The sequence below is a fragment of the Taeniopygia guttata genome, chromosome 1 (assembly GCF_048771995.1).
Source record: "Taeniopygia guttata chromosome 1, bTaeGut7.mat, whole genome shotgun sequence".
In the NCBI taxonomy this organism is placed as follows: Eukaryota; Metazoa; Chordata; class Aves; order Passeriformes; family Estrildidae; genus Taeniopygia; species Taeniopygia guttata.
This window is the reverse complement of record NC_133024.1, coordinates 18,334,361-18,346,910: the sequence shown is the minus strand read 5'-3', so window position 1 is coordinate 18,346,910 and position 12,550 is coordinate 18,334,361. Positions and strand designations below refer to the sequence as shown.

At 60.5% G+C, this 12,550-nt stretch overlaps 2 protein-coding genes across 3 annotated transcripts in view; both read right to left on the bottom strand.

The window, feature by feature from the left end:
• Nucleotides 1-1,168: 1,168 nt before the first annotated feature.
• On the bottom strand, nt 1,169-6,964 carry RELT (RELT TNF receptor). 2 transcript variants are annotated; one of them, XM_041713851.2, is made up of 11 exons: nt 6,851-6,964; nt 4,234-4,291; nt 3,885-3,974; nt 3,589-3,743; nt 3,423-3,508; nt 2,948-3,181; nt 2,714-2,794; nt 2,544-2,625; nt 2,278-2,463; nt 2,080-2,202; nt 1,169-1,492 (listed from the first exon to the last, which is right to left on the bottom strand). In XM_041713851.2, exons 2-10 carry the CDS (start codon nt 4,276-4,278, stop codon nt 2,115-2,117), a joined length of 1,047 nt encoding a protein of 348 aa, XP_041569785.2. In that variant the 5' UTR covers nt 4,279-4,291; nt 6,851-6,964; the 3' UTR covers nt 1,169-1,492; nt 2,080-2,114. The 2 variants fall into 2 exon arrangements, with proteins under 2 accessions (XP_041569785.2, XP_030120061.4); XM_030264201.4 differs by lacking the exon at nt 6,851-6,964 and adding an exon at nt 4,790-5,392.
• A 1,397-nt stretch (nt 6,965-8,361) lies between these two features.
• The window catches only part of ARHGEF17 (Rho guanine nucleotide exchange factor 17), a 30,419-nt gene continuing 26,230 nt past the window's right edge, over nt 8,362-12,550 (bottom strand). The window contains exons 14-21 of the mRNA XM_030264172.4: nt 12,205-12,455; nt 11,618-11,864; nt 11,450-11,536; nt 11,287-11,354; nt 10,788-10,936; nt 10,518-10,692; nt 9,618-9,860; nt 8,362-9,115 (exon numbers count right to left, since the gene is read on the bottom strand). Of these exons, the coding sequence (XP_030120032.4) occupies nt 8,925-9,115; nt 9,618-9,860; nt 10,518-10,692; nt 10,788-10,936; nt 11,287-11,354; nt 11,450-11,536; nt 11,618-11,864; nt 12,205-12,455 (1,411 nt within the window). The 3' untranslated portion in view covers nt 8,362-8,924. The remainder of the gene's footprint in view (nt 9,116-9,617; nt 9,861-10,517; nt 10,693-10,787; nt 10,937-11,286; nt 11,355-11,449; nt 11,537-11,617; nt 11,865-12,204; nt 12,456-12,550) is intronic.

The following is a 12,550-nucleotide window of genomic DNA, read 5'->3' as shown; positions in this document are numbered from 1 at the left end:
CAGGGCAGGAATAGCAAAATACTGTGGTTTAACAGGAGCAATTCCCATTTGGAAACGCTCGATTGTGCTGTTTGTAGGGAATAATCTTGATGCAACATGGCCACCTGCAGCCTCCCTGCATCCTCCTGCAAGAGATAGAGCTGGGAGATGGAATTTTCCAGGGGGAAAGGGGTCCAGGATCAGGGGAGGGATTTGTAGGGAAGCATGGGAAGGTGCAGGATCACACCCAAACCCTCCCATTCCCACAACATGGCCTCAACCCACACCAGGCTCCCACCCCTCTCTTTCTGTGTAATTAATTTTAAATTTATTTCGACCACCAGACCAGCTTGGTTTTAAGTATTATTGGATCTCTTAAATAAAAATAAATACCAAATGAAATTCCCTGAAAGAACAACAAAAAAAATTTTAACCCAAGAGTAACCATGTCTTCCAAGTCTACATCTCACAGGTGTGTAGGGAACATGGCTTTGGACTGATGCCCTGGAGAGCCCCACAGCCTCATTTTGTCCATCTGAAGTGTAAATTTGGGATTGTTTTCCCGTTTGTTTTCTGTTCTGGTTTTGGTTCTGAAGATCAAGTTGTGATCTCCCTGACAGATTTCAGCCAAGAGTTTGTAACTGTACGATATTTACTGTAAGATGTAGAACATTCGATAACTATTAAAATGTTTCCCAAAAAATTAAATAAATAAATAAAAGAGCCCGAGAGGGTTTGGTGGTTGGTTTTTTGGCACGGTGATGTCGTGGAGAGGTGAATGGGACCAGCCGTGAACCCTTTTTTGGGTTGATGGTCTCCAACCCAACCTCAGGTGGGTTATCCCAGTGATCCCAACATGGCCAAGCCAGCGTGATCCCATTGAAGCAATTCCTACGGAAAGTGAAATGTGTCATCTGCATGGTGAGCATCACCACCATGTGCTCCTGAACTGACACTTTGGAGAGAGGGTGGATGGATGCAGGAGACCAGCTTTGCTCAGAGCAATCCGTGCCCCAGCTGGGCTGTTGGGAAGGGAGGAGTCACTCTGTGATCCAGTCATTCACTATCCTGCAATGCTGAGGGCTGGCACCAGGTGATGGAGGGAAATCAGGAGTTCATGATGGTCCTGGAGAGTTCAACAGACCCAGAAGGTGACCATGAAATGGTATCCAGTGTCCTCTGTGCTTCCAGTGGAGCTGTGTTGCGGCATCATGGTTCCCAGAGATGATGATTCCTGTGGCCATCACCACCAGCATCGCAGCTCCTGGACTGAGGCCACCACGCCATGGCCACCATCAGGCCTCAGAGACAGAATCCTCTTCACCAGCTAAGCGAGACGCTGGATTTGCTGTGCTGCTCTTGGACACCTTGGTGGCAGGAGCAGAAGCTGAGCTGCCACCTCCAGCACTTCGCAGCTCTGAGCGGGACTGGCTTTCACGCAATGCCCAGTGTCCTCCATGGGGCCTTTCTGGGTGTCACTGACCCCCGAGGCAGCCCCCAGGCCAGGTGCCTGCTGTGGAGAACAAGAGATGGACCACAGGTGAGCCTGGATTGGCCCGTTTGCATCACCCAGGGTGGCAGAAGCCACTCAGTGTCACCCATCCATTGCTGTCACTACCCAACCCAAACCTCCCTGGCACAGTTTGTTGAGGCTGTTTCCTCTTGTCCTGTCCCTGTTCCTGGGAGCAGAGCCACAAGGTCCCCCCTGAGCCTCCTTTTCTCTGGGCTGAGCCCCTTTCCAGCTCCCTCAGCCTCTCCTGTGGCTCCAGCCCCATCCCAGCTCCGTTCCCTTCCCTGGCCATGGTCCAGCCCCTCCATGTCCATGTCGGGAGGAGCCCAGAGCTGGCTGGTCACAGCAGTAGCACTGCTGGAGGAGGGGACACGGGGACGTGAGCGAGGGCATGTGAGCCCGTGCAGCTGCCCATGAGTCACGCAGCAGCCCCCGGCCGTGCCACCCAGTGCCAGGCCCTGCCAGCGCCCTGCAGCGAGGGACACCCCTCCCTCCTGCCTCGCTGTCCCTACGGCGTTAATGCTCCATTTCCCAGCCTCCAGAACCCCTCTGTCCGGGGAGAACCCCAGGGCTGCCCACCACCCTCTCACCTCGTGGGGGCCCTTGGTGCTGTTCCATCCCGGGGTCACATCCCGCTGCCGGCAGGGAGGGGACCACGGAGGGGCTCCCCCCCTGCATCGCTCCTCACCTCAGGGATCCGGGACACCCGAAACCTGTTGGGGAGCAGCACATCAGCCTGTCCCCTCCCTCGCAGAGGGGACACACACCGGGGGGCTGTCCCTGCTTACCTGCCGATAGAGAGGATGGTCACCTCGCTGGGATGAGCCCCGGGCTTGGGGACTTTGGTGGCACTGAGTGATGGCAGCACCTCGGGCCACTTCTGGCTGCAGCGGGCACATGGGGCCGGTCCCTGCACCGTGTGCAGGTGCTGCTGGTGGTGGCAGGCGGGGGGAAACTGAGGCAGGAGGTGCAGCCTAGGGAGGGGGGAAATGCCATCAGCGTGGGGGTGGTCCCACCATGAGGAGCCCTCAGTGCAGCCTTAGGGGACTCTTACTTATTGAGGGGGGCACAGCTCGGTGGCATCAGCTGCTGCCTCTGGTGCTCCTTCAGCAGCTCCTCCAGTGCTGCTGCATTTTCTGTGTGTGGGAGGACACCAAGGGGCTGGGGGTCACAGGGCTCTGGCCCAGGTCGCCCCCTCCTCCCCCTTCCTGGGGACCCCCTGACCTTTCTTCTCGGTGATCAGCCGCACCAGAACCCCGATGGTGTCCTCGTTGGCATCCTCCAGCTGGTAGATGGAGCCGGCACCTGGAAGGAGAAATCAGGAAGTCAGGGAAAACTTGGTCATGGGGGATGAGGCAACCCAGGATGCCCTGGGACAAGGAGAACCAGAAACTACAGGAATGGTCTGAGCAATGGATGTGGGATCACCAAAGGTGCCATGGCACAACCAGGGCTCACCGGTGCCGCTGCGCTGGGGCTCCTTGCTGGCGGTGCAGTGATAACCCTTCTTCTTCAGCAGGTTGCAGACCAGGATTCCCAACAATCCCATGGCACAGAAGACCGGGACGATGGTCAGTACGGCTGCCTGTGCTGCTGCCGCCTCCTCCTCTTCCTCACCCAGCAGGGTCACGCGTGTCCCGTTGGTTCCCGGTGCCCGGCCCAGCATTTCGGGGCTGCGGGCTCGCCGCCGCCCTGCAGGGAGACACGGATCAGCTTCGGGGAAGGACTTTGTTGGGATTAAACCCCGTTTCCCCAGGAGCTCCGCAGCAGGGCTGGACCCAGGGAAGCAGAAGCCGCCTGTGTCGTGAGCAGAGCTGTCCTCAGCTGCCACATCCCAAGGGCGACACACCCCGTGACGTCCCCGGGCCGAGGGCCGGCAAAGCTTCCGCATCTCCCCCGGCCCTGGGGTGACACCTCCGGCTCCAGCACCCACCTGGGCACCCCGGGGTGCCGCGGGGAGCAGCGGCGCAGGGCAGGCACCGGCCCCGGGGCTCCCTGTCCCCTCCGGGGCTGTGAAACCTGCGGGGCGGGAGGGGAGGGTCAGGACACGGCCCCCGAGGCGGGGCAGGGCTGGGGCTCGGCGTCCCGGCTGGGCTCACCCCGGCAGGCAGGCTCCGCAGCGGCTGTCGCTCGCCGCCGTCCCCGCGGCCAGCAGCACCCTGTTCCCGGCCCGGCACTGCGTGTGAGCGGCGCAGGACGCGGCCCCCAGCGAGAAGGTGCCGGGGGGACACGCCCGGCACGTCCCCGCTGCATCCTGCCGTGGGGAAAGGGGGGTGAGCCGTGCGCGGCTCCCGCAGCCTCCCCGGGCCGGCTCACCCCGGCGGGGCCCGGCTCACCCCGGCGGGGCCCGGCTCGCCCCGGCTTACCCCGCTGGGCTCGGCTCACCCCGGCTTACCCCGCTGGGCTCCTCTCCGGGCGGGCATCCCGCTGTGCCCTGCTCCGGGCCACTGCAGCTCCCGGCGCCCTGGGCGGGTCCGCTCAGCACCTGCGGCAGGATCGGAGCGCTCAGCGCCGCCGGCTGCGGCTCCCCCGCTGCCCCTGCCGGCAGCGCCGGGGCTCCGGTGGCACATGCCACCCTCTCGCTTGTCCGCAGCCAGGAGACGGCCTTCTCCCGTGGGGTGAGGGATGTGAACTCGCTGGATGCACCGTGGCGGATGCAAACTCATCCCCATGGCCTGTATGGTGTTGGAGCATCGGAGAAGCAGAGGGATGGGATGAGATGGGACAGACGAGGCCATACTCACCCCCAGGATGGTGACAAGCCACCAGTGCATCCCGCTTCTCTTCATCACCCGGGGAGACCTGCCCAAGGGAGAACACCAAGGTCATCAATCACGCAAGGTCCCACTGAAGAAGTAATTTGGGGACCCTTTTTCTCCCCTCCGGGCTGCTCCAAGGTATCCCTACAGCAGCAGTCCTGAACCACCCCCCAGAAAGTTATTTTAGAGACTTCATGGAATGCCCAGCATCACCCCTTCCCTTGGAGATCCCAGCTCCATCCCAAAATGGAGAGGGAAAAACCTCAGCAGTGGAGTCACACCATTCATGCAAGGAACAGATGATGCCAAACAAAGTAAAAGAAAGGTTTTTCCTGCTCTGGAGGAAATCCTTTTGCATCTGTCACAAGGAAATGAAATAATTAAAATTTTTTTTTTTTAATATTTAAATAAAAACTCGAACAAAACAAGAGGTGTTTCCCAGAGTCTCACCCCACCCCCCATTCTGGGCTCAGCAATTGGTTGTTAAAATTAAAATCTATGCTGACAGCACAGGGGAAGGAAGGAAAAAATAAATAATAACCCAAACCAGGATCCAGCCTCCGCATGGAAATCCTGCCGCCCGCATGGAAATCCTGCCGCCCGCATGGAAATTCCCCCTCGGTCGTCATGGTCCTGTGAGAGCCCTGGCAGAGCTTCATTACAGCCCGTGCCTGACGAGTTTCTCCTAATTAGTGGCCAGCACCACGCTGAGATGCAGCTAATTACACGTGAGGGGGGTCCCGGGGATGAGCGGGGCTGAGCCGGGTGTTTATAGGATGTGGGATGGGACAGCCAAAATGAGCAGAACCCAAAATGAGCAAAACCCAAAATGAGCAGAACCCAAAATGAGCAGAACCCAAAATGAGCAGAACCCAAAATGAGCAGAACCCAAAATGAGCATCCTCCATAGTCCAGTTCCCTCCAGTAGCTCTCAGTACAAGAGCACTCCTGCAGGGTGCCAGCCCAGAGCCAGCCCAGCTCCTGAATCCCCCTGGGATGTGGGATGTGCCCCTTGAACACGAAGGGGCACATGGTGGTAGCCTGTGCAAGCTCTCCACCCTATAAACCAATAAAATTCCCGTTTAAACCTAACGTGAAGCATTTTAATTCTCTGGGGCAGTGCAATTCAAGCGCCTTAGGGACACTAAGATGTCTGGGGACCGGCTCTGCTGGGGAAGAAATGGCCTCAGGAGGGGACAGGAAGGTCCCAATGTGGCTGAAGGACCACGAGCATTCCACATCATGATAACTGGATCTAAACACCACCAGGAGCAGGGGTAAAGCTGATTTGGGGCCAAGCTTAATCCAGGGATTAAGGGCATCCCTCAGATGAACAAAACGCAACCACAGGGATGCAGGAGGTGCAGGGACTGGCGGGTGCCAGCTCCTGGTTGGCACTGGAGCTTAGCTCAGGACTCAGCACCCACTTTTGGGGGCAGCTTGGGGCCATCTCAAGTGGGGATGGGGTATGCAGGCACAAATCCCCAGCTGGTGATGCTGGGAAGCCCAGCTGCCCTGACACACTCCTAAACCGACAGAATTTGCTGCTCCAAGAACCAGAGAAGACCAAAAAATAACCGCACCAGTGCCAGACCCGGCTGCTTTTGGGGACACTCCAAGCCCCATACCCCACCTGACCGGTGCATCAATGCCAATGCACCAGAGGAGGCGACTTGGTTTTGGAAACCTCCCCAAATCCCTCCGGATCACATGAGCCGCTTATTCCCAGCCCCCCTAAACAGAATCTGTAACCTAAAACTGCCCGCCGGGATTCCAGCGAGGGCATCCCCTCCCTGTGGGGGAACAGGGTTTCACCGCTGGCTCCTGCAGACAAAAGGAGGGAAAAAGGAGCAACTGTTCGGGAAAACTTTGGGGAACAGCTGCTGGAGACAGCCTTGGACAAGGAGGGGATTGTCCGGCAGATGGAGTGAAACTCGGCATTATCGCACTGCCGGGCCCCACGGGAGCAGTGGGAACGAGCGAGCCGCCACAAAATTCCAGCGTTCAAGTCCAAGCATCCCCGGGGAAGCGCTGGGGTGGCGCACAGCCCCGGCAGCGGCACGTCCCGGGGTGCAGCCCCGCGCCGCAGCATCCCGCAGCATCCCGCAGCATCCCCGGCGCTCCGGCTCCGAGCCCTGGGATTTTCCAGCTCCGGCAAAAAATAAAAAAGGGAGAAGGAAAAAAAAAAAAAAAAAAAAACCAAAAAAAAACAAAAAAAAAAAAACCCGACACGGCTCCTACCTCTTTTCCCAGGCAGCTGCTGGTGAGTATTCCTTAACCTACTTTTTCTCCTCTCCACCCTTTATTTTAACCTACTTCGGCGCTGCAGAAGCCGCAGGGGCTCTCCCCAGCGCACCCCACTCCAGGCGGAGCCCCCCCGACGCCCCCTTTAGGGATAAAGCCGAGACAGAAACATCGCCCCCTTTTTCAGCGCAAAGCGGGTGTCGAGCACCCCAAAAAGCACCAGACCCCCCTCCTCGCACCACCCGCAGCTGCAGTAACCCCAGCCGCAAAGCCCCGCATGGGGGAGCGGCCCTTTAAAGGGGGATGGCCCGAGCCCCTCCGGGCAGAGGGGGGTCCCCGTGCCGGGGGTGTCCCCTACCTGTCCCCGCCGCGGAGCCCCCGGGCTCCCCCCGGGGCCGCCCCGCTGCTCCCGCCGCTCCCGCCTCCTCCTTATCAATGAACCCGCGGGCGCGCGGCCGCAAACCCCGCCCCCTCCGTGACGTCACACAGAGAGACCACGCCCCCGTCTCCCCGCGGCAGCGCCACCTCCCGGCCGCGGCAGGGACTGCGGGAATTGCAAATCCCGGCCGGGGGAGGGATTTGGGATGGGCTTTATCCCGCTCGGAGGGAAAACGGGAACAACCAGAGCAGGGTGGGTTGGACCTGCCCAGCAAGAGTTTAAATTTAAAAAGAAAAAGGGTTGTCGTTTTTTTTTTTTCTTCCCCATGTGGGCTGGCACGGGACACCCATGAGTGCTGTGCCCCGCTCTCCTACCTGTCCTACAGCACACCGTGCCTTGTCCTGTTCCCTAGGGGACAGTTTTCTCACAGTGGGAACAACCCGTTGCCGTCAGGCCTGGTGTTCCTTCTATTCCCCTCGGTTTCCCCAGGACGACTGTTTGTCCACCCGGGGAGTGCCACGTCCCGATGCTCTGTGGCACAAGGGATGGATATCCCGATATCCCCCTCAGGGTTATCCAGGACAGAATGACTGCACCACAGTGCTGGAGACAGTTTCTTCCTCCCACTGGAGTCTTAATCACCAGTGGCACCAGTGGGTGACATTCCCAGTGGCACCAGTGGGTGGTGGGAGCCATGGCCGTCCTCACCCTGTCCCTGCCACCCCATCCCGAGGGGAAGGACGAGACCACGCTGGGATCATTCTGGCACGGGTGACCTTTAATAACAAAGAGCCCCCAAGTGACCGAAATCCCCCCCCCCCCCGCCTCCTTTCCCAAAATAACCTCATCATCCCAATTATAGCACACACCCACTCACCCCGCTGACGGACAGACGGATGGCTCCATGTGGGATGGCAGCATTCCTGTCACTCACCCAGCCGTGTGGGACTGGGGACACCCTGATTCATCCCTGCCACCACGGTTGTCACGTCTCCCATGGGGACAACAGGGTGTCCCAATCTGGGAGCACTGATCTCGCCTGGATCCTGGGGTGAAAGCAGGAAAATGGGGGAGAAAAAGGGCAGATGGGGAGGGTTGGTCCAGCACAGTCGCATTTTTAGGGTCCCCCATACTGTCACCCCATTGTAAGGGTGGGGGGGACAGCCCTGGTGGCTGGCAGGGAATGCGATGATGGTTCTCATCCAGAGATGCTTCTAACGTCAGCAGCGCCTTCATCCCACTTCCCAGGCTGCAAAATCCCACTGGGAATCACAGAGAAGGAAGGGGGGGGAACCCAAATTTCCTTCCCTCCTCCCCTCCATCACGGCCCCCCCTCCACCAGCGTGGTCCAACTCCGCCCCAGCGGGGTCAGGCTGTCCCTCGGGGCGATGAAACGGGAAGTTTTAACCCCTCAGCTCCGGAGTGGAGGGACTGGTAGAGCGGTGATGATGCCCCTGACCCCTCCCCAAACCCCCAAATAAATAAGGATGTTTATATATATATAATATATATATATATTTAAAACAAACGAACAAACAAACAGAGCTATCTGGGTGCTGGCGATGGAGCGAGCGGGTTAGCGGGAGGCCCGGGCCGGGGGGGACACCGCGGGTGGATTGTCCCTGGGGTGGTCCCGCGGAGTGGCCGGGGGTCCCGGGGGCCGGGGGAGGTGACAGGCCCGCGCCCCCCCCGCCCCGTGAAGCAGGCACACACAAAACCGGAGAGCAAGGCAGGTTCCTGGCTGTCGGGCATCCTCCGGCCGGTCCCCAGGGATGCTCGGTATCGTCCTCCTCCTCCGCGCCTTCCCAAGCAAACCCCCGCCCCCTCCCCATCTTCCGGAGGCCCCCGAAGCGCTGCGTGTCCCCCCCCGAGTCCAGCGCGGCGGCCGGGGGGACGGCGGGGGGAGCGGGGCTCATCCCCCCCAACCCCGAGCACACAGAGAGCAGCCGGGCTGGAGATGAGAGGTGCTGGGGCGGGGGGCGGCGGGGAGGGGGCCGGACCCCCTTTCTGCACACAGGGGGGCCAGCACCCCCCGTTCCTGGCCGGTGGCTGGTCACGCTCTCCAGAGGAGGAGGTGGTTGGTGCTGTCGTCCCGGCCCACGGTCTCGCTGCTGCTGGTCAGCCGGAAATCCTCGTAGCCGTCCCCGCCGCTGATCACCAACATCTTGGGCTTGGACAGGGCCAGGGCGGGGGCACGAGGGCGGGACGGGTCTCGTTTCTCGGCCTCGCTCGGCTTCTCGGCCCCTGCCAAGCGCAGAACCCCCCGGTGCTGTCACCGCAACTCCGCTGGTCCCCAGGGATCCCACCAGCGACACCTCAGCATCAACCCTCCACCGCTTTCCTGGGCATCGCATCCCGGCCCCAAAAACCTCCTCTCATCCCGATACGCCCCTCCCAGCCCAAACCGGCCCCTGTAACCCACATTAGCTCCTCCCTTCAAAACTTCCAGCTCCCATCCCATCTCCTCCTTTCCCCCATCCCTGCCCCGCCTCGAAACTGGGTGACACCGTGGGAATTTGGGTCTCCCTGGGAATTCTGCGGTTGCCCATGCTGGTAGAAGGCAGCTGAGCACCCAGTTTCCCCCGTCCTCCACTGCCAGTTTTTCACCCTGGATTTTAAGAAGGCAAGAACGCAACAGGGACACCAACGCTTCCTGGTAATCCAGAACAGCATTCCCAGCCCCACAAACCCCGTGCACTGCCCCCAAAAAGTGCCACGACTGCGACGTGCCAGCCACCCCACCTACCTGTGTCCCTGGGCAGTGGGAAGAGGACATCAAAGCCGTCGGGCAGCTCGATGGCCGTGAGGAAGCGCACGTGGCCGGTGTGGCCCTGGGACAGCCCCACTAGCGTGGGAGCTGCCTTGGGTGACACTGCCAGGGTGAGCACCACGCCGGCACTGGTCCCGATCCACAGCAGGTCTTTGCAGGCCAGCAGCGCCGTGATCCGCAGGCAGGCGGCCTTGTGCTGCCGGATGATGGCATCCGAGCCTGCCGGGCATCCCTGCCATCGGTGCCTTGTCCTGCCCCACACGGCGCGGGGAAACCCCCCACCCACAGGGATCCATTCCCAGGGGGATCTATGGCACACAGGACATGGGGAAGGGAGCTCACAACCCCCCCTCCCCAGCTGGTGGCATTGCATTGGGTTGACAGGACAAGGGGGAATGGCTTTCCACTGAGAGAGGAGAGAGAAGGAATTCCTGGCTGTAAGGGTAGGGAGGCCCTGGCACAGGGTGCCCAGAGAAGCTGTGGCTGCCACTGGATCCTTGGAAGAGTCCAAGGCCAGGCTGGATAGGGTTTGGAGCAGCCTGGGATAGTGGAAGGTGTCCCTGCCCATGGCAGGGGGCTGGAATTAGATGATCTTTAAGGTCCCTTCCAACAGAAACCATTCGGGAATTCCACGATTCTGTGATTATGGGATTACCGCACTGTTCCAACATTTATCCATTTCCCCAGGGGCTGCCCTATTTCCATATGGGATTACCCAGCTCCCTAACACGAGCACAAGGAATTTGTATCTCCTTCCCCAAACCCAGCATCCTAGATTTCCCAGCACTGGGTGCTTCAGGGCATTTTCCAGGGCCGCTGGCACCCCTGGGAGCCGGCACTGGCACCCACTGGAGACACACCACGGGTGTCCCTTACCGGCGAGCATCTTGTGCACCGGGGGGGTGATGTCTGCCTCTGCCAGCTGCTCGTAGGTGGTGGCATGGTACAGCCGGACCTGGGCGCTGCCCTGCAGCGCGACCCACACGCCGCTGCCCGCGCTCACCATGCAGGTGACGCTGCGCCCGCCGTCCTGCCCCACCTGGAGCGTGTGCTGCGGGGGGACAGATGCCACCAGTGATGCCACCGGTGATGCCACTGGCGCCCGTCACGCCTCCCCCTGCGCCCTCCCGCCGCCGCCCACCGTACCTCCTGTGCCAGCGTGGTGGTGTTGAGGACCATGACTCGGTTTTGGCAGCCGCACCACAGCTTCCCTGCCACCGCCACCATCTTGGTGATGGGGCTCCCCGGTGAGCCCAGGGACAGGGACTTGGAGTTCTGGGGGTCCCAGAAGCGGCCTGAGAGGGTGGGGAGAGTGGGGTGGGCAGTTAAAGCATTCTCAAAAACAAGTCCAACTCCATACAGACAATGGGGTGTGGTGGCTGAAGACAACTTTCTCCAGGTAACCTCTCAGAGGGGACATTAAACTGATGCCACCATGGGGTTCCAGTGGCCTGCAGGAACCAGGAGAAGAACGCCCACTTCCACCTGCCTCTCAGTGTGGGGTCTCCAGTGTCCCTCCAGGGATATCCCTTTCCATGGAAGGAGGGAAGCCACCCTGAGCATCCCTCCCCAGAGGTAGGCCAAGCCATCCTCCAAAAGCCACCACTTTGGGGCTGCATTTTTGACATCCCAAATCCAGCCTCACCTGCTTCCCGCTGGTACACAACGAGCTCCCCGTTGGCCAATGACACAAAAACCTGGTTATCCAGGTACCTGTGGGCACAAACCACCTTTGACATCCAGCTGCAGAAGGCCAAAATCCCCTGCCCTGCCCCACCCAGAGCTGAAAATCCCCCTTCCCCACTTACAGAATGCACATGACAGCGGCAGCGTGTTGCATCTTCATGCTGTTCTTCCTGTTCCGGATGTTGTCTGAGGACTGGTACACGTGGATGCTGCAGGAGGAGAGCAAAGCTTGAGGCTCCCCCAGGACTGGCGTCCTTCCCGTGTAGGAATTCCCACCCTAGGGAACCTACCAGCCATCCTCGGTGCCCAGCCACATGGAGCTCTGATGGGCTTCGGGGTCAAGGCTGAGGAGGTCCTCGAGACTGCCGCGGGTGAAGGAGCCGCGGCTGGAGCGGCGCAGGGCCCGCCCGTCCGTGGGGCTCTCGCCGTGCCGGCTCTGCCCGTAGGTGCCAGTGATGGGCATGAAACCAGGCTCCTGCTCTTCCTCCGAGCTCGTCGTCTCCACTGCCGCCTCCTTGCAGCTCGAGATCTCTTCATCTGCGGAGGAGGAAGAGGAGGAGGAAGGAATGGGTCAGACCATGACCATCCAACACTCTCCAAAGTCATGGGGAAGAGACCACGGGTGGTTTTCAAGCCCAGGGGATGGCACAGGGATGCTGAGCCCCAAAACCCACGAGGCTTCACCCAAAGTCCCCCCCATCTCAGTACCACACTGCTGGGCCAATGCCTCTAAACATCTCCTTTCCCAGGCTCAAAAGCCTCCATCTGCAGATTCCCTCGAGGAATACAAGGCAGAGAGGCCAAAACAACAGAGCTGCCCATAATTTTGGGGCAAAAAAGTGTATTTTTCCTTAAGCAGGGGCTGTGGAGGACTCACTGCCGAAGCTGGAGGAGATGGTGGAGTGGCTGGCTTGGCTATGCAGCGTCCCGGAGGGACTGGGCGAGGACTCATCATCCGTGTCATCGCTGTCAAAGGGCACCAGCTCCCTGTTGCCGCCGTCCACGGGCTCCGAGAGCTCCAGCGACGAGCCCGAGATGGAGATGTGCAGGCACGGCTGCGGCCCCGCGTCCTCCGGCGGCGCCGGGCCCAGCTCGGCCGAGGGGCTGCCCAGCGGCTCCGCACGCTCCCTGCCGCGACCAGGGAGGGAGGGAGGGAGGGAGGGGAGAGAAGCAGCTCCAGCATCGCCCTGCGCCCGCTGGCGCCGCGGGGCCAGGGCATGTCC

Excerpts from the sequence above, each read along its gene's own strand:
- RELT (XM_030264201.4), bottom strand. The coding sequence starts at position 5,280 with ATGTGCCCCTTCGTGTTCAAGGGGCACATCCCACATCCCAGGGGGATT. Across the intron at positions 3,744-3,884 it reads CCGGAGAGGAGCCCAGCGGG|GATGCAGCGGGGACGTGCCG; the intron begins GTAAGCCGGGGT and ends TCCCCACGGCAG. Across the intron at positions 2,626-2,713 it reads GCTGATCACCGAGAAGAAAG|AAAATGCAGCAGCACTGGAG; the intron begins GTCAGGGGGTCC and ends TCCCACACACAG.